The following is a 21,598-nucleotide window of genomic DNA, read 5'->3' as shown; positions in this document are numbered from 1 at the left end:
CTACACATTATACTGTAGTACTGTAGTACAGTTCGTCCTATTGTTTGTGTGTAAATTAAAGAAGTTGAAACCACAATAGTCAATACAATTTATTCAATATATGGATATATATTAATATATGGAAGCCATATTTACTCATTTTTAAATTTCTTTTTTATTTATTTAATTTATTATTTTTGACACACTCATCACCACCACAATTCATTATACCAAAAGTCAATTTTGCCTTTATATTCATAGCTCCTTAATTTATGGAGTGCTGCAGTTTGACTGCAGTGTATCCTTAATTGACAGGAGTTGATTTACAGATAATCCTTGGCTTTGCTTTCGCTGTGAACCTCACAGGGAGTGGCAGTGGCTGTCAGCCACGCATGCCCAGATGCATTTTATGGACTATGTCCACGTGAGGTAAGCAGATAGGAAGCAATAAAGGATAAGACAAGGGAAAGTTAGAAATTTGTAATGGTAATTAATAGATACATATATCAGAAATACTAACATATTTCATGATTAAATTTACAGGTAAAAGAACTGGCATATCAGCTTGCAGTGAAACATGGATGCAAATATCCAAAGTCATGGGACAAATTCTCAAGGGCTCGACCAGACTGGTTCTCAGCCTACATGAAACGAAACCCAACTTTGTCCATTAGAAGTGCTGAGGCTACAAGTCTGGCACGGGCCACCAGTTTTAATCAACACAATGTAGCAATGTTTTTCAAAAAATTTGATGAAGTGCTAAAGAGACACACCTTAACAGCAAATGACATATTGATGAGACTGGCATAACAACTGTGCAAACCCCGGACAGAGTGATTGCAAAACGTGGCACTAAACAAGTTGGTGCAATGACATCGGCAGAGAGAGGTTCACTGGTCACCCTTGCATGTGCAGTTAATGCCATTGGCAACACAATTCCTCCAATGTTTGTGTTCCCACGCATACGTTATGCAGACCACTTTGTCAGAGATGGGCCAGTAGGAAGTATTGGCAGTGGAAATAAGTCAGGATGGATGCAAGAAACAGAGTTCCTCATCTTTTTAAAGCACTTTGCAAACCACACCAAGGTCAGCAATGAAGTCATTTCTGGTTTATAACTGATAAAGCATTTAAACATGTCATCTCTGCACATATTGGCCAAAGATTTATAATACCTAATATGTGTTCGAAGCTGGGGTGTCTATCAATACTCAGATATCCTTTAGGTGGAGACGGAGAAGGATACATGAACTATAGTGTTTTAAACTGTAGAACATTTAATAACATTGGAATTGTTTCTATGTTAGTATTTCTTCTCTTTTTACTCAAGCTGAAGAGCCTGAGAAACACCAACGCATCCTGTCCTTTAAATTTCCTTCTTTCATTTCTACTTTAGTTCTCCAACACCTTTTCTTGCCTCTGTGTCCATTAACACATTGTAAGTATTTCCGCTTGGCCTGTCATGGTGACACGGGAAAAGCTGCAAAAAGATTGTAACTTAGGTAACAGGGACAACAGAAGGTGTTGAAGTCCGCTGTGGAAAAAGAGGAAAAAGAGGAAAAGCTAGGTTAGATGAAGGGTTGACAAGAAAAATAAAAGGTGGTGGATGGCAAATTTGGAATGGGGAGGTAGAAAAGGCTCCTGGGAACTGGCTGCCTGGCAGGCTAATTGAAGCTCTGTGTGGCAGCAGATTCAGAGCTGTCACTCCCATGAAGAGCACATTGGCTACATTTTGCAGGCTATGTCCTGAATTCTGATGATGTTAGAGATAGCCCAGAGTGAAAAACCAACACTGTGTCACTCAGACCCCCACCCCCATCCCCACCACCCACACAGCAGCACAGCGTAGCGCAGCACACATCCCCCCCAAAACATAGCTCTCCACAGATTATATGTAACACGGTCAGAAGCATTCTGAACACGAGCTGTGTCTACAAAGTGCAACATGTGAATATAAATGATTTAGTTGTAGAGATTTTCCAAATTTGTCGAGCAATCTCATACATGATAATGTGATATTAAACTCCGCTGGAAGGCTTTTCACTTCTGCAGGTTTTCCCTTGCTGGATTAGAAGAGATTACGTCTTCTAGCAGAGCACATAGCCAGAAGCACCCAGTGAATTATTCAACACAAATTTAGCCTAATATTTATCTAATAACTAAACAGAGTGTAGCTTTTTTCATGGTAAGCTACATGTTGTTATTAGGTTGGCTGTTATTTTCCTCATACTGACATGTTTGACTTTTTCAGCATATGGTATTGCACCAGTTGTCAACTGAGGTGCAGTGTGATATCCCTATGGAAACAACGTAATCCCTACAATATGACAGAGAATGAGAATGAGCGCTCTACGGTGTTTAGCTTAATGATAATTCTTCATAATTTCCTCCAAACACTTCATGCACATAGGAAACCTTTAGTTACTTGAGGGATATAAGTTCATGCTGTTGGATTAGGTTAATTTATAACAAGGTAATAACAACACCGCATTTTCATCAGTGGTGATTTAACTCCAGCATTAGGGCATTTTGTAGTTTTAAGGTACAGTATAGATACACGAAACCCCTTTTCAGCCTAATATATTATTGAATAAAAAGTACTGATACATTTACATGTGCACTAGTTTTATATTGCTGCTGCCAAAAGCTGGTACATGAATACATTGTTTGTGTGAGTCTCTGAAGCCTCTGTGAATTAATGAGAAGAACTGAAGCCTCAACACTCTATTTCTGTGAGTTCTGCTGAAACATGATATTACAGCATTTTGTACATAGTGGGAATTCACTGCCTGTGAAGTCGCTAAGGTTTGTGTTGTGGTTACAAGCTGATTGATGTCAAAGCTCCAGCTTTCCCATTCACCACCAGTTAAAGGACTCTGACATTTTGTGTTGGATGAAGGCGTCAAAAAAGATGAAATCACTCAGCACATCTGCAGCTGTGCAGGTAGGTTCTGACACTGTGGAGGTATTTGCGTTAGTGGGCAAGTCAGTGGAAAGATAATGGATAATAGTACTATTTAATGCCATTTTTTTGAATTTGCGCTGCCAGGCAACTGTCATCATTGAAAGTGTACACTGCGTATGCAATGCTCACACTTAAAGGACTTCAGGGCTATTGACAGAGAGCTCTCTAGTTATGGAGTGGGTAGTGTATGCCTACTGATGTAACAGCATTTATATTCAAGTGATGAAGAGGTGGAATGGCCTCGCTCACAGTGCAGTGAGAAAGGTCATAGATACAATGTATTTTGATAAAAGCTTTCAGTTTATGTAAAAATGTTAGATAACATTAAATCTACCATTGTGGAAGTCATTTAGTCCAGCGGTCCCCAACCCCCGAGCCTCGGACCGGTACCGGTCCGTCAGTCGTTTGGTACCGGGCCACGAGAGTTGAGGCTCAGGTGTGAAATGTATGATTTTCAGGGTTTTTATCGGTTTTCAGCGTTATTTTGTTATCGTTTTGATCGTTAACTCAGTTTTCCTGGGTCTTTTCACGTGTGTTATGAATAAATCGTCTTTTTTCGGTACCGGTACTACCGGTAGTTTTATTTTGTTGTATTTATCCGCGACACATTAAAGGCCGGTCCATGAAAATATTGTCGGGCATAAACCGGTCCGTGGCGTAAAAAAGGTTGGAGACCGCTGATTTAGTCCTCCCTTATTGTCACGGGAAGTTGTTCAGCATTTTCCATCGTACAGATAACAATGACCATTTGGCATCCCTTTGTGTTTTTTCAAAAACTAGCTCTACATCTTTAGAGTTGATATCGCTGTTGTCTTTGTAATAATAGTAGTAACAGTTTTTACTTCATTTAAAAATTTTACCTTTAAATGTTTACATTTCTATTTTGACCAATTCAATATCTAGGAAGTAGAGAACGTGTTTTGGGGGGAAAACTTTTCTCACTGACACAAACTACTGACTAGATTTGATGAAGGTGACCATGATGATGTGGTGAAGAATGGGTTTTTGTTTTGCAGAACTTCTGTTAGACCAGTTATTAGCATACTATTATTTTCAATATCACAAATTTCTTATTTTGACACTTAGGAGGAATTCTGCTCCATTTAAAAAAAATAAATAAATTACAGTCAAGACCAATCATAGATGGAGAGCCTATGAACCTTGTTATATGCTTGTCAGTAGTAGACTCCTGAACCACGTCATTAAGTCATCAGTAACTCTAGTTAGCTTTATTCGCAAGGTGCCATCAGTACAAATAAGCACAATCAGGATGATAAACAATAGTAATTGCCATATTACATTATAAATTTATCAATAGGTCAACACCACAATCACTGCCTAGAGGTCCAGTTTGTCTATCCATCCATTCCTTCAATCATCCACTAATTCATTAATTTTTGGATTATCTTTTCCGGGTTGTGGGAGGAGCAGTCTAAGCAGAGGTGCCAAGACCTCTCTCCCCAGCTAAGTCGACAAGGGATTCTCAAGCCACCCAACAGATGTAATCTCTCCAGCATGCTGAGTCTGCCCTGGGACAACTTTTACATTCAAGCAAGCACCCAGGAGGCTACTAGTCAGAAGACTGAGCCAAATCATCTGGCTCCTTTTCTAAGCCCTTCCTAGATTTTTGAGATCCTCAGGGAGAGCCCAGATACTCTTAGGAGAAAGCTGATTTATCACAGCCTTTACCCATGATCTCATTCTTTTGGACCATGCCATCCTTAGAATGCAAAGTTCTGCCAGTGGTGAGAGGTGGGGCTCTGCCAAACATGGCTCTCCACCAGATGCAAATACAACGCACACACACACACTAAAGGCACATTCCTCTGTACGGTGTCCTCCCCAGGCAATTGATCCAACAACTCAGTTCCTCCCTCCATTAGGGTGTCCACTCTGCCATAAATGATGCAGTGACAAAGTTGATCATTGACTTACGATCAAGGGTTTCCCAATGCCAAGTCCACAAAACCCTTACAAACAGTCTGTGACTAATACTTCAGTCACTCATATAAGAAAAAGTTCAGTCATAGACATTATGGTGACATTACTCATTGTTTACTGAAGCCATGTTTTAACCCTTGTGTGGTGTTCGTATTTTTGTTACTCAGCCAGTGTTCATGGGTCTGGTGGACCCGCTAGAGTTTTGGCTTTCCAAATTAACACTATCAAACAATTTTATGTTAAATTACTCAACAGATGTTTACTTCATCCCAATTACAAGACATATGAACAGCAAACATGGTTAATTTTTTCCTTTACCTTTGTTAGATCACATTTATGAATTAATGTGCTTCTCGTTTTTCTTTTATATAAAATGTTATAAATAAATCAGTTATAATCAAGTGGAGTGAGTGGAAAGACACAACACATTTACACGTGAAAAAATAATTAATTGTTTAATTTTTCTTTTGAAAAAAACTGAACACGGGTCTCACAGACCCGAACACCATACAAGGGTTAAAGTCTCAAGTTGAACGTTTTTGCTATCACCATGTTGGTGTTCTGATACTGAACAAGACTAGCAAGAGGTGGATCTGACAAAGAAACCAAGGACACCACAACTGAGTAAAAACCTTTAACTGACAGGTCATTAGCCAGTGAGCATAATCCTCCTTTTTCTGACTCACAGAATGCCCACAATTTACAAAATAGACCTGAAACTACGGATTTAAAGTCTTTAAGATGTGTGAATCGCTACCTTATCATGGTGGAGGGGTTTGTGTGTCCCAGGGATCCCAGGGGCTATGTTGTCCGGGAGCTTTTTCCCCCTGGTAGGATCTCCAATGGCAAATTGGTCCTGGGTGAGGGACCAGACAAAGAGCGATTCAGAAGACCCTTATGAGGAAAACATCGAGGGAACAGTTTACCCTGCCCGGGATAGGGTTACCGGGGCCTCGCCCTGGAGCCAGGCCCGTGAAGGGTGCCCAAGGGCAAGCATCTGGTGGTCGGGCCTTAGTCCGTGGGGTCCGGCCGGGCACAGCCCGAAAAAGGGACATGGGCCCATCCTCCCGCAGGCCCACCACCTGCAGGAGGTGCCGTAGGGGTTGGGTGCATTCTGTGCCGGGTGGCAGCCAGGAGCAGAGGCCCTGGCGGACTGATCCCCGGCTACCAAGACAGGCAATTGGGACATGGAATGTCACCTCTCTCGTGGGGAAGGAGCCTGAGTTAGTGCATGAGGTTGAGAGGTACTGGCTAGATATAGTCGGGCTCACCTCTACGCATGGCTTGGGCTCTGGAACCAGTCTCCTGGAGAGGGGCTGAACTCTGTCTCAGTCTGGAGTTGTCCCTGGTGAGAGGCGACGGGCTGGGGTGGGTATTCTAATATCCCCTCGGCTTACTGCCTGTACGTTGGGGTTCTTCCTGGTGGATGAGAGGGTTTGTTCCCTGCGCCTTAGGGTCGGGGAACGGGTCCTGACTGTCATCTGCGCTTATACACCGAGTGGCAGTTCAGAGTACCCAGCCTTCTTAGAGTTCCTGGGTGGGGTGCTGGAGGGTGCTCCACCTGGAGACTCTGTTGTCCTACTGGGAGACTTCAATGCTCACATGGGTAACGACAGCGAGACCTGGAGGGGTGTGATTGGGAGGAACGACCTCCCTGATCTGAACCCAAGCGGTGTTTTTTTATTGGACTTCTGTGCAAATCACAGTTTGGCCATAACAAACACCTTGTTCAAACATAAGTGTCCATAAGTGCACATGGCACCAGGAAGCTCTAGGCCGCAGGTCGATGATCGATTTTGTAATCATATCACCAGACCTGTGACCATATGTTCTGGACACTCGGGTAAAAAGAGGGGCTGAGCTGTCAACTGATCACCACCTGGTGGTGAGTTGGATCAGGTGGCGGGGGAGGACGCTGGACAGACCCGGTGCACCTAACGAGGGTGTGCTGGGAACGCCTAGCAGAGGCCCCCGTCCGTGAGATCTTCAACGCACACCTCCGGCAGAGCTTCAACAGCATTCCGAGGGAGACTGAAGATATTAAGTCTGAATGGACCATGTTCAGCATCTCCTGCTGCTGCATTAAGCTGCGGCCGTAAGGTGGTTGGTGCCTGTCGTGGTGGTAACCCCCAAACCAAATGGTGGACACCAGAGGTGAAGGGAGCCACCAAGCTGAAGAAGGAGTCCTATCGGGCTTGGTTAGCCTCTGGGACTTTGGCAGCTGACAGGTACCGACAGGCCAAGCGGAATGCGGGTCGGGCAGTGGCTGAAGCAAAAACTCGGGTGTGGGAGGAGTTCGGAGAGGCCATGGAAAAAGACTTTCGGACTGCCTCGAAGAGATTCTGACAAACCGTCAGGCATCTCAGGAGGGGAAACCGGTGCTCTACCTGCACTGTGTATAGTGCTGTTGGAGCGCTGCTGAATTTGACTGAGAAAATTGTCTGGTGGTGGAAGGAATACTTCAAGGACCTCCTTGATCCCACTGACATGTCTTCCGAGGAGGAAGCAGAGTCTGGGGATGAGGGGGATGACCCGCCAATTTCGGGGGGAGGTCACTTAAACAACTCCTTGGTGGCAGAGCCACTGGTGTGGATGAGGTCCGCCTCGAGTTCCTGAAGGCTCTGGATGTTGTACGGCTGTCCTGGTTGAAAAACCTCTACAATGTTGCGTGGAGATCAGGGGCAGTACCCCTGGACTGGCAGACAAGACTGTCAGAAAAATGGGTGGTCCCCATTTTTAAGAAGTGGGACCGGAGGGTGTGTTACAACTACAGGGGGATCACACTCCTCAGCCTCCCTGGGAAAGTCTATGCCAGGGTGCTGGAAATGAGAGTTCATCCGCTAGTCGAACCTCAGATACAGGAGGAGCAATGCGGTTTTTCGTCCTGGTCGCAGAACACTGGACCAGCTCTTTATCCTCTCAAGGATACTTGAGGGCGCATGGGAGTTTGCCCAAATAGTCTACCTGTGTTTTGTGGACTTAGAGAAGGCATTCGAACGTGTCCCTCGGGGTGTCCTGTGGGAGGTGCACGCAATAAGTCGGACTCGTTCCCGGTGGGTAATGGGCTCCGCCAGGGCTGCCCTTTGTCACCGATTCTGTTCATAATTTTTATGGACAGGATTTCTAGGCGCAGCCAAGTGGCGGTGGGCTTTCACTTAGGCGGCCTCGGAATCTCATCTCTGTTTTTGCGGATGATGTGGTTCTGTTGGCTTCATGAATGTAGCCAACAGAACCACTGGAATGGTTCACAGCCGAGTGCGACGCAGCAGGAATGAGGATCAGCACCTCCAAATCTAAGACTAAGGTTCTCAGCCGGAAAAGGGTGGAGTGCCCACTCCGGGTCGGGGATGAGTTCCTGCCCCAAGTGGAGGAGTTTAAGTATCTCTCAGGTCTTGTTCGCGAGTTATGGGAGAAGGGAGCCGGAGATCGACAGACAGCTTGGTGTTGCGGCTGCAGTGATGCGCACCCTGCAACGGTCCGCCGTGGTGAAGAGAGAGCTGAGCGTAAAAGCGAAGCTCTCAATTTACCGGTCGATCTACGTCACTACCCTCACCTATGGCCACGAGCTGTGGGTAGTGACTGAAAGAACGAGATCGCGGATACAAGCAGCGGAAATGAGTTTCCTCCGACGGGTGGCTGGCCTCTACCTTAGAGATAGGGTGAGAAGTTCAGCCACCCAGGAGGGGCTCAGAGTAGAGCTGCTGCTCCTCCGCATCAAAGGAGCCAGCTGAGGTGGTTCAGGCATCTGACAAGGATGCCTCCTGGGCGCCTCCTGGGTGAGGTTTTCCGGGCATGTCCCATCGGGAGGAGGCCCCGGGGCAGACCCAGGACACACTAGAGAGATTATATCTCTCGGCTGGCCTGGGAACGCCTTGGTGTTCCCCCGGATAAGCTAGAGGAGGTGGCTGGGGAGAGAAAGGTCTGGGCTTCTCTGCTTAGGCTGCTGCCCCCGCGACCTGGCCCCGGATAAAGCGGAAGAAGATGGATGGACTACTGATTTAAAGTCTTTAAGATGTGTTTTGACACCAAAGGATTTGATAAAAAAAAAAAGAATGCGGGTTTGAGGCACTTAAACTTTGGCTTCAGCTACTTTTATCTTTTACAGGGGGTGAAGCCAAGTAAACTAGCTGCCTAGTTAGCATGTGTCATATAGACTGGACTTATAAGCACTGGTATGATTAGTGGACAAAGAATAATTAGAAAATCATTTTTGTCCAAAGCTCTACATTTTCATCATAGGAGTTGCTTTTAGAGCCAACCTGGAGTGGCCAATCAAACAAGTACATATTTTGGGCATTTCAGGTTGGCTTATCATTTATTCTGAATAAGTTATGATGCATAATTTGTATGTTTCTGGGACAGTAAATGAAGTTAAAAGAGACCATTAGCATTTTAAGTGATGCTTGTTTGATATTCATACAGATTTTAACAACATTTGTTTCTGAAACAGCTTTGAGCAAGTTTGGAAATCATTTGTGACAATCAAACACTATGTGCTCTACAGTTTCAGAGGGGAAAATACAATCTCCCATCTCATGATGCCCTGGCACAGATTCTACCAGATAATCAGCTGCTTCGCAGCAGAGCAAAGACTGAGCTTCCAGGCACTGCCCAGCTAGACCAGAATACTAAAGCTGAGAGGGCAGACTCTACCGAGAACAAACCTAACATAAACAGCATGTATCAAGTTCCTCATCCACACATGCGGTACGGTGCAAAAATATATGAGAAACAGATTTATTTGATTTATTTCGAAAGTAAATGAAAGACTTAAATTTAGACTACAATTGTGTTCTCATGCTTTAGGCCCCCTCCGCATGACTTTGAGGATGATCCCCACGTAGCAGAGATCTCTGACCTCCAAACAAAGGTGAATAGGCATGACCAATATCTTAACTGTTCAATCAATCAGTGAGGCAATCCTATGTCATATTTAGTTAGCGAACAGTGACACAGAGAGGCCAGTGAAATGAGAAGATGATGAAACAAACAGTCACAGTTTGGAGATAAAATGAATACATTAACATTTCTCCTTGACTGTAATTGCACTGAAGGAGGATTAAGCTGATGAGGCTTAAAGTGTTCCAATAACATTTTCTTTTCGAATATCTTGCCATTTTCTCCTGTTTTATTTACAGCCAGACTATTATGTCTGCACACTGCCTTAAATTGTCTGTGGGTGTAGATTTTATATGTGCTTAATTTATCAACAAGTATTTTTCAGTGCAAAAGTGCATATTTAAAGTTTAATAGACAATGATTATTAATACTTTACATGTAAAATAATGTGGTTAATAAAATGCAGCCAAATGTGAAATCCTCATGTTTCAGTCGAGCTGTCATACATCTGTCCTGACGTGACTTTATGCATGACATCAGACCTGTTTAATGGCTTTATATCATACAGAATAGAAGGGATCCAGCCAGAGACAGAGATTCCCTTTTATTTTCAACACATAAAAGGACTTTCCAGACTCATCACGGGGAGCTCTCATTCACACACTGCTTTGGGCCCCCAGCAGAGACGACATCTCATCTACAGTCATGATTGTCACCTCGTCCCTGCCCTTTCAATTAGATGCTCAATTTCACCCCTTGTGTCCCATGGGAGACACAACAACACCATCCAAGATTGGAATCCCCTAATCGTCACCCCCCTGCTCATACATACAGCTGGACCTGCCTCTTGTCTCCATTCAATTCTGGCTATTCAACTCAATAGAAGAGCATGTGACAGAACAATGGGTCCTGCACGCTGCTAGACAACATCCAGGGGCCTTGTACAAAGAAATGCTTTGATAAAAAAGCTCTCCTCCCAGACTCATTTTGTCAGCCTTTAAAGAAACAAATTTCTTTAAAGAATTTCCCAGAAATATATATTTTTTGCTCGCTTCTACAGAAATTCAGCTTTTAGAGAGGAACGTGTGTGCATGCATGAGTAAACGACTAAAATTTGTGCAAAATCCCCGGTTAAATTTCCCCTAACAAAACACCTTTACAGGATGGAGTGGTATGCCCTTATGAATTTGAGGAGCCAGAGTTATGAATACATTATACCAAACCTTAACCAATCAATTAGAGGAACATCCAAGTCAATGGATTACATTCATTTATGGCTTGCAGTAATACCCCGTGTCTCATGCTACATGCATATCTGAAAACCAGAAGTTACCAGTTATCCTATTAAAACCAGTTCAAGCCTGTTCATCCCTTTTGCTGCTATAATTGTTTGTGTGTCTATGGTAATACATCCTGTATTACTCTCTTAAGACATGGGTTTGAGGAGACATCTAGTGGTGGCGCTCGCTCATAACCACTAATATCAAATTGTTTACAGGCCAGTGAATTTATTGTTGACACCAGTCAGTGCATGACAGTAAAATGCCACTATAAGCACTAAAAAGAATGGCATTTATTGATCTGACAGGCACTAATAAGGTTCAATGCAAGTAGTAGTAGACCAGTAGGACACAAACAGTGAAAGAGAATTTTTAAAAATATCTATTTTCTGTTACCTACATTGTAGAGGGTAACTTTGCCTCCACACCTAAACAGGAAAACGAGTAAGTCATTGGTTATAGTGGGACTCAACAGGTGGGGGGAATCCTAAGATCTCTGTAGTGGCTCAGTGGGAAAAAGAATTCCAACTCATAACAATTAATGTGAGCGTCAGTAGATTTTCTTAGTGTACACGCTGTGATCAGCTGACCTGCTGCTCTTTGTGGATTTACATAACTGAATTCAACAAGATGTCAGCATTTTCACAAGCTACCATGGGTGATGTCCATCCCCTGACACTATACTGTTTCTTTATACTAGACAGCATAAAGCTGGTATACAGTTAGGATTCAGTGAATTAATCTAAGCATCATCAGTTTAAATGCAAATTCATCTCTGATGCATTTGATGTAACCTTATTCTAACCATAAGAACCACAGCCACTTTGATACAGTCCAACAAGGTGCGTTAATGCAAGCTACCCTGTTTATCCTGGGCAAAATACCCCAAATATTCATGCAACATTTGAATGGCACAAAGTTAGTATAGCTTAGTTTGTTTCACAAAAATGAAAACACATAATCTATCAAAACAAGACATTGCATATAAGCTTTAAATTTGCAGTTCATCAGAGTCACTGAGCACTTCTTACCTTTAAATACAACCTCTCTTCTTCCTCTCACGTCCTGTCTGTCTTCCTCCATCTCTCATTGAATTTATCACGCACGCTTTTCTCTCCCTAGGAAATCCAGACCTTTAGCTAGCGACACACTGTGCGTCAAACTGCACACAAAAAGTTTGCGTGTTTTTGCTGATAGAAACGTTTAATTTGTACTTACCTGCCACTTAACAAAACGTTACTTCCGTTATGCTCGCTCCTCTTCTGTGGCGCTAGCTTGATTCTGAAGTACCGCGAACACAAATTGCGGACACCTGCACTCCTTCCGGCCCACCTATAAGCTATAAATGAACCTTTGAACCGAAAGTAACGAGACTGTTTTGCATATGTAAGGAGTAGAAAATACGCATATTTGTATAAAAATGTAGGTAGTAAAAGTAAAAAGTTGTCTGAAAAATAAATAATCAAATAAAGTACAGATACCTGACAATTCTACTATTTGTACTTGGTTACTTCTTAAGTACTCTACTTAAGTACAGTAACAAAGTATTTGTACTTCATTACTTCTCACCTCTGCTTTTAAGCCACTGAAAATGTTCTAATGTGAGGCACTCTTTCACCATCAGGAGATTGAAAACTATCGCTCAGCAATGTCTAGGATGGCAGAAGACATAATAACACTTAGGACACAGGTGCTGTCTTTGGAGGCAGAAAACAGTCAGCTCCGCAGTGATCTGTCTCTGCAGCAGGACCTTGGACGAGATCTTCTGGCCGACACTGACATTGATGTCATGACCAAGGCTGAAATTGCTGACCGAATAGGTACAAAAGTAATATATCACTCTAACTTCACTCTCTGGTAGCTTGTGGTTCACGGGGGCATTTAAAAGTAGAGTTTATGTTTTAAAAGTAAAATGGGAGCCAGAACCTTCAGCTTTCAGGCCCCTCTCCTGTGGAACCAGCTCCCAGTTTGAACTCAAGAGATATACACCCTCTCTAATTTTAAGATTAGATTTACAACTTTCCATTTCGCATATATAGCTTATAAGTCTATAGCTTATAGCTGGGGCTGGATCAGGTGACCCTGAACTCTCCCTTAGTTATGCTGCAATAGGCCTAGGCTGCTGGGGGCTTCCCGTGATGCCGTGAATGTTTCTTCTTCACTCACTGGGTGTTTATACATCACTCTGCATTTCATCATTAGTTATTTCCCCTGTCATCAATTTTCCTTCCCAGTGTTGCCCATTACTTCTTCATGGGGGGTTTGTCTGATTGTTGGGATTTTCTCTGCGTTATTGTAGGGTCTTCGCCTTACAATACAAAGTCCCTTGAGGATGTTGTTGTTGTGATTTGACACTTAAATAAATTTAACATTTAAGTTTTACTCAGCTTTATATTATCCACACACCATCATTTAGTCTCAGAGCAAAATTTTAAACTCCTAAGAAGTTAAGAGCAAATAAAGGACTAGGTGCTGATCCACTAAAGTCAGATAATTTACCACCCAGCTAGCTCTCTCTCAGTGCCGTAACAGACTTAAGGTCATTTCTTCGGCAGATGAAGTCATGACATCCAAGGCTGCTCAGCATGCGTTAATCCTTGTGAGTGTCCTTTCCCAGGCAGACTGTCATTTTGTGATAAGGAAGCTTATTCAGGCCATGGACCACGATAAGCTCCGTGTGTACTACAACCCTTATCTCCTGAAGGACAGTTTGTGGCCCTCGGGGAAAGGACGTTCCAGAAGGTCTCTTTGCTAACATCAAAAGCAAAAGGATAGGATTTAACTCCCATCCCTCCGAAAGATCCATTCAAATTCAAAAGTATATTGATGGATCTTTTGATTATTATTGGTCCAAAGCACATGGCATAAAACTGACATGTTATTGAAACTAGTGTGAAATTCGAACTCATTACTTAGATATGCTCAGCGATCGAGTTTTTAAGTGAATGTACAAAAAACACGTTCCCTGTAAGTAAGGGATGACAGACAGTTTCTGCAGTTCTGATGATTGTTCTGCTCTTTTTAAGCCACTCTAAAATTCAAGCTCGCCAGTGAGGTGAGCAAGGCCGCCACACAAAGGGACCGCATACAACATCTGCAGAATGAGCTCATCCGGGTTAGAAAACACACCACACACATTATGAATATTTTTAAAAACACGTCTCAGGAAAGTGTCTTTCCATTGATTATATAACTCGTATTGTTTTTTTGTGCAGAAAAATGATAGTGAGCAGGAGCTATTAAAGCTCTGCAGAGTCCTCCAGCAGGAGCAGAAGGATCTGCAGCATCACCAGAGTCACTTGGCAAAGATGGCAACTTTAGAGGCCACAGTGAAACAGCAGGAAGAGGTGAACAGTCTGTTACTAATCTAATTTCATGATAGTAAATATGCTTCTCATGTGACTAGCAGCTTATAATTCGCATGTGGGGATATTTATGTTTGTGCCATCCTTATTTTTAGGTCATAGAAAAAATGGAGAAAGCATTAGATGGAAAGCTCAGAGACAAGAATATTCATCGTGGTGACAAAAGGCTGATGCTAATGGAAAGAGGTAGGTGCACCCAGTGGGAACAATTATGATCACAAAAGCACTGACAATGACTGGAGTGTCTGATCTCCTTTCATGCTGAGAAGATGGCCTTAAAAAGAAGGAAATGAAATCAGCCTTAGCAGCAGAGAACGGCCGTCTCAGAAAAGAGCTGGAAAGGATTCACCAGCTGCCTGCACCACTCAAAACACAGCAGTCAGACCAGGTACTTCTTAAACTCCTTAAATATTGCAAATGACTATGATAGTATCCAAATTTTCCCTCGCAACTCCTAAAAGTGACATTTTTTTTTCTATTTTTACACTCAAGGAGGAATGGAGTTTACAACATAAATTGGAGAGGGCTGAAGCACGAATCCAAACACTGGAAGCTCAGGTTAAGAAAATATAAATAAGATATACTTGGTCTAATTATTTATTTCCTTATAAATATTTTTTCTTCTTCTTTTGCATCTTTAAAGCTGGAGGAGAACGCTAAAGTATGGGGGAGAGAGAAGCAAGAAATGCTGACCAAACTGAGCGAGCACAGGCACGGCTTCATCCGGACATCCACAGCAATCCTTCAAAATGTTCCTTCGGTCAGTCAGGCCTCACCCTTCTCCATATAATTATGGTATGAAGGGATTTAATATTCTCAAATACTGCATGTTACTTCCTACAGCTCCTTATACCAGCAAAGAGGACAGCAGAAGCAAAACCTGTAAAAAGACCTGCAAATGAATTGAACTGTTGATGGGACACAGAGTCTGTGATTTAAAATTTAGATCTAATTCAAATGTGATGATTTAATCTGAAAAAGTGTGTTTAAAATGTAAACCATAGACAATTACATATAAAAACAGATACTTTGTATCAGTTGTATTTTTTTATTCATCATTGGTACATAAATGAAAGTTTTTGCCAAGTACAAGTGGAATAAATTTGCACAATGCATTCCTGATTTTTAGTATATTTCACACACATAGTACATGTCCCTTAGTAATCACATTTTTCACTAAGCAATCTACAATATGTATCATTACTTTGTTGTCTAGCTATAGAGATACTGAGGTAAAAACTGAGGTTTTTACCTCAGTATCTCTTTAACTTATTCCTTCCTTCCTGTGTTTTTCTTGCTCTCCCTACAACTCTAAGGTTGGAAGATTTTCATTTGTTGTTCATATTGTGGAGTTTTGTGAAGCCGTTTACAGTTAATTTCATCAAACGCGATGTTACTGACTTGCTTGTACAGGTTTCAGAGTCAATATTATGGGCTTGTCTGGCACGAGAATTAGCTCAAAGGTGCTCTTTACTTCCACATGTTGCTGTTTCTCCACTCTGAAGTTCTCGAGAATCTGCAAAGGTAGCACAGACAGTTTGTATGATGTCAGTGTGCCACATATATATGGAAATACTGCTGATTATTTTCTTTATATCTTACATGGATAAGAAAGAGTTGCATCTCTGCTTCAGCTATTCTTCGTCCTAAACACTGACGGGGCCCAAAGCCGAAGCCCAGACTTCTGAAGTAGTGGGTCTCGGTCCTCAGCCAGCGAGAGGGCTTATACTGCTCCGGACGAAAAAACACCTTGGGGTGTCTTCCCATAGCATACAGCCCTAATTGGACCAGAGTCTGAATACACATACAGACATATACAGACACAACAACATGCATGACAGTTTGTATGAAAATGGTCAAATACTCAAATATAAATACATCATTTATATGTTTTTGTGCCTCCTACCCCAGCTGGGATGTGATAGTTTTGAATAATTATGTCTTCTGCTATGTATCTTTGCAAGTTCACTGCCACCGGATGCAACCTGAGACACAGAAAGAAAACCACTTTTATAAAAGAAACACAAACTAATGAACTAAGAGAATTGCAAAAGTTCATTCTGATAAAGTGTATCTTTTCTGGTCTTATCTTAAATGTCTTGAACATGTGTTTCAGTCACCTGAGTGTTTCCTTCAGAGCACCTTTGACCAAAGGGATCCGCTTCAGCATCTCCAGCAAGTCTCCCTGACTTTCGGCCCGAGCTGCAGCCACCTCTGCCCTGAGCTCCTCCTGGAGGTTGGGGTGCCTGGCTAATTCATACAACGTCCACAGAAGCGTTATAGAAGTCTGTAACACAACCAGAAGCAGCCTTAAAAATCTGGATAACAGTCACACAGTTCCTCATACTTAAATTTTTTTTTTCTCCTTACTGTATCTACTCCACCCGCCATCAGTTCAGTGACACTGGCTTTGATGTCTTCAATGGACAGCTTGTCCAGCATGAGCAGGCTTGCCAGGACTCCTGGGTATTTCTTTGGAGTGCCTGCATCCTGATGTAGCTTCTTGTAGATGTTCTGGATACAGCGGTCCGCTGATGCAACGAAAGGACAGAAATGAAACAAGAAATTGCACCACAGTAAAAGCAAAAACTGTATTTTGAAATTTCAGAATTAAATTTTCAACCTATGTGTCCCACCGTGGTTGAATATGCCATCCCAGGCCTCCACGTGGTCGCGCCACACCTTTGATCCAATCTGCTTCAAGAGAGCAGGAGGTATGTACAGCATGGGCGAGGTAGTCTTGAACATAAGGGTGATGCAGTCAATGAAATGCTGAGCTTCTGGGTCAATGTAGTCCAGCATCAAACCCAGACGCTCACCATACAGCACTGAGCTCACCGCTATATTGGACAAAACAAACATGAGATAGAAACAAGTGATGTGTGATTGAGTTTAAAAAAGGCAGGAATAATTAGAATTGAATATTTTAAATAAATGTTAGTCTTACATTCTAATGCATATTTAAAGAGTTCTTGAGAGAGGTCAGTGGTCCACTTGTTCTGGCCAGTTCGCTTGATCTTCTTGTGAACTCTGGCCACAAAATCCTGGCCCACTTCATCCAGCAAAGGCACAAAGTTTTCCAGCATCTTCAAGGAAATCACCTCCTTGTTGAGAATCACACGGTTTGATCTCCAGTCTTCTCCATTCCTGTGTGACAATCAGATTTGTAATTATTTTAAAGTATTTAGCTAACACTGGTAATGCTTACTGAAGAGACTGGTTTTGTCAAAGTGTCTGAATAGTGGAAGAGTTGGAAGAGGACAGTAACAGGACGTACTTAAGAAGAACTCCATATTTGCGATTTCTGTAATCTCTGTATGATGTCCATGGTTCAACCTTCAGCCTTTTAGGATAATGGCCCTCTGCTTTGAAGAGGATGGCAGCATCCTCGGGGTTGATGATATTTACACTTTCATAAGAACCTATTTTTTCTCTGCCATACAGAAAACAAGAAAAGAAATTGTGAGATGAACATTTGACCTTGGAAATTGTAGGTTACAGGTTTGTTTTTTTGTTTTCTTAAAACCCATCACGTTTTGGTCAGCCATGTGCAGTAATTTTTTCATTTTATGTAGAACGAATCAAACAGCCTGGACTCCTTTACCTGTAAATAGGTCCAAAAGTGTTGAAGTTCTGCAACGTGAGGCGGTGAAGATTTCTGAAGCCATCCAACTTCCAGAAATTGTACAAGTTAGCCCAGCCATTCTTCCACAGTCCAGGAACTTCATTGAAAGGCCTGACGACGCTGCTGCTTTCCGAGCATGCCTGTCTGATCACCGGCATGCTGCTGCTGCAGCGCACACCTGTTGCTGTAAGCTCCTCTGCCCAGCACAGCGGCAGCGTCACAGGGCTACGCCAAACACTCCACTTGGCCATCTGAACAACAAAAAATGCTCACTCTGCTCCACCTTCAGCAACTACTCTGGCTCTGCCAAGGACACCTGGTGCAAAAAGGGAGGCGAGAGGCTGGTCTATAGAGTCGGCCCCCCTTTCTGCCCTGATCAAGGCTTTCTAGTTGAACCTCACAGAATAGACCAAAGAACTGATTATGACAGCTCTGCCGCATTACTGAAGCTTTTATCTAGTTTCACAGCTCTTTTTATAATCATGTTTCAAACAGTGTTGCATAAAATAACCTTCAGAAAGCACGTTATCTTTGTAAACAAGCATTTACTTGGAATTTGTGAGAAATTATAAGAATATTACAGAAATTCAGTCACAGCATACATGAAAAACACAGTTTATAGTTAAAATTAAAGATTTAATAAATTAATTAAAATGTACTATAGTTGATGTTTCTTAAGTAGCTTTATGAGTTCTTCCAGCTTCATGGCTGTTTTAATGTCTCCCTGGACTTTAAGTCTGCCACTTGTAAAAGCAGCTATTGGTCGCAGTTCACCCTGAAACATGTCCAGAAGGTCACAGTCACTCATATTCAGGGTTACATCTGGTTCTCGACACAAGGACCCTTCCCCAGCTGCACCGCTACCTAAAGTACAAAGAGAAATAGACAGATTTCATTTTTTTTATGTTTTCGTACACACATTTAGCGCCAAGTAAAAATTCCATAATCATGACATTTATCACCTTGGCTCAGATCCACATAGTAACGGCGCTGTTGTCCATCTCCTGAGCTGATGTCAAACTGATAACAGGCCCCAACCTGGCGGACCAAAGACTCAGAGAGGAGCAGCTTGACTTTGCTGAGCAGCTCTTCAACACAACCTGGTGTGGCAGTGACAGACTCGGCAGCACTGCTGAGCTCATCCATAAATGCTATGCTGTCCTCTGAAGAAAGAGGTGAAGATTACAGCACTAATTATGGAAAAGATGCAAGAAGATTTTTTAAGTGTTCTGTCTTACCCTGCTGAGGCCGTGATGTGGCACCGTGGCTCAGAAAGTGCATGGCCAACTGCTGAATGGGGCCAGTGAAGCCTTCAAGTCCAGGTGCAGAGGGCATAATCAGGGGGGCAGAGGGGCTGTCCTCTGGGGCTTTCAGTAGAGAACCAAGGGTAAGCTCTACTCTATCCACCTCCAGCCCCCAAGGACGAGTCATCTCGTTTATGTCCATCTGTAAACATGAAGCATGAATGTAAACATGAACTGATACAGCAAAAGAAATCAGCACAGAGTAGCTAAAGCGTGTCCTCACCCCAAGATATTCCCCTAATTTCACTCTCTCAGTTTGAATCTCCCTGACGGTCTTCTTGGCCAGGCTGTGGGTCAAAGCCTTCTGTGCCGTCATTCTGGTGGAAGCATTGAGATCCTGGACTGACACCACTGACAAGACTGGGTTCCAGATCCTGAACTGGATGTCTGCTCCCACTGACAACACACCACCATCCCGAGTAGTCACCTATAACAGCACAGTGTACTGACAGCTGAACTTACATGAAGCCAAACTGGCAAACGAATTAGTACATAAGCATCTCCTCTTAAATAAATAACATTCACAGCTCCTAAGAGGAATGGCTTTGCAAAAATCTGAAGCTCAATTGAATATAAATTATGCCATCAACTTGAAGTTTGAATTGTTTTTGTCTTTTTTTAAGTGTATTAAAGGTAAGAATGACAGGCTAAGCCATATGAGAAGGAAGAAATTATCTCCAGCACACACAAAATAAATTTCATGGAACTGAAGTTACTGCTTTTAAAACATTTTTAAATGGTAAATGATGCGTATAAGATGTGTTTTACCAGTATCAGAATTCAAAAGTGTTGTGTTACAGTGTGGCAAGAGCAGAAAAATCAGCTGATCTTATGCAATCAGAAACCAGGAAATAACGGCACACAGATCATGTATTTCATCCTATGCTAACCTCTCCTGTGGCTTAAGGATAAAAAGATATAATGTAACACTTCTTTAGCTATTAATTATCATGTACTGTACATGTATATGGGCAGAGTGGATCTCATCCAAAAGACTATCAAAACCATGTTTAACAAACATGCTGAAACATCTTTTTATTTATCTTTTTAAATGCCACAGGCCAGCTATACCAATAATAGCATGTCTGGCAGTTTACCTGGCAAGGGGGGATGTTGAAAGCACGGGTGCGCAGATCTACTTTCTGCCACTGATCAATGAGAGGCAGCACAAGGACGATACCAGGGCCCTTTGGAGGACATATTCGACCGAGACGAAACACTACTATCCTCTGGTAGTTTGGCACAGTCTGAATTGGAAAAAAAAAATACATTGTTTATTCTCAACAAGTGAGTGGAGATGCTATGGGTGCAATTTTAAGCCAAACTTACTTTCAGTACAAACCATCCCGTTATTGGAAAGGTTAAAAAGGTGCAGATGTAGACCAGGGAGATGACAACTAGGTTGCAGATCCACGACAACCATCCCTGGGAGGTGTCTAAAAGGGAAGAAACCCCAAGAAGGGGTTATTTTCATTACTGATGGTCAAGTTAAGTCACTCGCACCAGAGCTATGCAGTGTACAAAGTGTGCTAGTATGCTAAAGTATATGAAATATAGGAACAAATGACTAAAGTATTGTGATAATGTCATATCGTGGGCTGTCTGATGATTCCCACCTCTAATATATGAGACATTTCATTATATTCTTTGTGTATTTTGATATAACTTATGTTGACGAAAAAGAAGTTAAGTGTCTGTCTTACTTTCTCTTTGAAGTGAATAACAATCGTACCCTAAACCACAAATTATGTCCCCCTAAACCAGCTCGTGTTAACTAGTGTCCTACCTGTGAAGTCGTTTTCAGTAACATTGGGGATGTAGTCAAACGAAAGGCCTTTGTGGTAGTTGTTAGAGTCCACAAACAGACCAGGAGTCCTCGGAGTGCTGAAGTCCCTTTGAGGGAGCAGGCGATACGAGTTTTTAAACATTGGTAATTTGAAATAATTGCTATCGCCTAATTAATGCACCTTCATACTGTTTATCGGGCACCGTGCAAATGTCAGCGCGCCAAAAACTTTGTTTTCATACACTTTTACTTTAGCTCACTATCCTGATGCGCTTCCGTGTTTTTGTTTTGCTACGCCTCTGCTTCTTCCTCTTCTGCCACGGAGGCTGTCAAATAGCCTTTAGGCGCATTAGCGCCGTCCTCTGGATTGTGGGCGATAATCCCGATAAACCCACAAGTGAAAACATATATTCAATAAAAACATTATTAAATAATTAATTAAATAAATTCATTTTGCAATTTTGCAGGTCTTCTGCAATTTGGGTCCCTCACATTCTAAAGGTAGGTGAAGCCC

At 42.5% G+C, this 21,598-nt stretch overlaps 4 protein-coding genes across 6 annotated transcripts in view; 1 reads left to right on the top strand and 3 right to left on the bottom strand.

Moving 5' to 3' along the window:
* Positions 1–12,694, bottom strand: part of stra6 (signaling receptor and transporter of retinol STRA6) — a 67,296-nt gene extending 54,602 nt beyond the window's left edge. The window contains exons 1-3 of one of the 3 annotated variants that reach the window (XM_082539074.1): positions 12,486–12,694; positions 12,223–12,343; positions 12,036–12,122 (exon numbers count right to left, since the gene is read on the bottom strand). The gene's annotated coding sequence lies outside the window, so the exon portion shown is untranslated. Of the gene's footprint in view, positions 1–12,035; positions 12,123–12,222; positions 12,356–12,485 lie in introns of all 3 variants that reach the window. The other 2 variants (XM_082539072.1, XM_082539073.1) reach the window with 2 other exon arrangements.
* ccdc33 (coiled-coil domain containing 33) lies at positions 8,500–15,292 on the top strand (the record flags this gene model as incomplete). The annotated part of the gene is made up of 10 exons (XM_082538092.1): positions 8,500–8,544; positions 9,390–9,592; positions 9,692–9,755; positions 12,605–12,824; positions 14,031–14,119; positions 14,220–14,351; positions 14,465–14,555; positions 14,639–14,757; positions 14,862–14,927; positions 15,013–15,292. 10 exons carry the CDS (start codon positions 8,500–8,502, stop codon positions 15,157–15,159), a joined length of 1,176 nt encoding a protein of 391 aa, XP_082394218.1. The 3' UTR covers positions 15,160–15,292.
* Positions 15,293–15,438: 146 nt separating this feature from the next.
* Positions 15,439–18,395, bottom strand: cyp11a1.2 (cytochrome P450 family 11 subfamily A member 1, tandem duplicate 2). The gene is given in 12 exon segments (XM_082539075.1): positions 15,439–15,885; positions 15,972–16,163; positions 16,276–16,354; positions 16,490–16,656; positions 16,740–16,900; positions 17,006–17,209; positions 17,317–17,516; positions 17,647–17,802; positions 17,974–18,082; positions 18,085–18,111; positions 18,114–18,146; positions 18,149–18,395. Coding segments are annotated over 12 exon segments (1,548 nt in total). The 5' UTR covers positions 18,246–18,395; the 3' UTR covers positions 15,439–15,762.
* Positions 18,396–18,550: 155 nt separating this feature from the next.
* stoml1 (stomatin (EPB72)-like 1) lies at positions 18,551–21,585 on the bottom strand. Its single transcript, XM_082539076.1, has 7 exons — positions 21,085–21,585; positions 20,628–20,734; positions 20,396–20,545; positions 19,522–19,725; positions 19,233–19,440; positions 18,957–19,157; positions 18,551–18,858 (listed from the first exon to the last, which is right to left on the bottom strand). The coding sequence occupies exons 1-7, from the start codon at positions 21,224–21,226 to the stop codon at positions 18,653–18,655; spliced, it is 1,218 nt and encodes a 405-aa protein (XP_082395202.1). The 5' UTR covers positions 21,227–21,585; the 3' UTR covers positions 18,551–18,652.
* Between the last annotated feature and the right edge of the window lie 13 nt (positions 21,586–21,598).

This window comes from Aulonocara stuartgranti, assembly GCF_965226115.1.
Source record: "Aulonocara stuartgranti genome assembly, chromosome: 7".
Lineage (NCBI taxonomy): Eukaryota > Metazoa > Chordata > Actinopteri > Cichliformes > Cichlidae > Aulonocara > Aulonocara stuartgranti.
This window is presented reverse-complemented; position numbering and strand designations above follow the sequence as displayed.

Excerpts from the sequence above, each read along its gene's own strand:
- stoml1 (XM_082539076.1), bottom strand. The coding sequence starts at position 21,226 with ATGTTTAAAAACTCGTATCGCCTGCTCCCTCAAAGGGACTTCAGCACT. Across the intron at positions 20,735-21,084 it reads TACTGAAAACGACTTCACAG|ACACCTCCCAGGGATGGTTG; the intron begins GTAGGACACTAG and ends CTTCCCTTTTAG. Across the intron at positions 19,726-20,395 it reads TCAACATCCCCCCTTGCCAG|GTGACTACTCGGGATGGTGG; the intron begins GTAAACTGCCAG and ends GTGCTGTTATAG.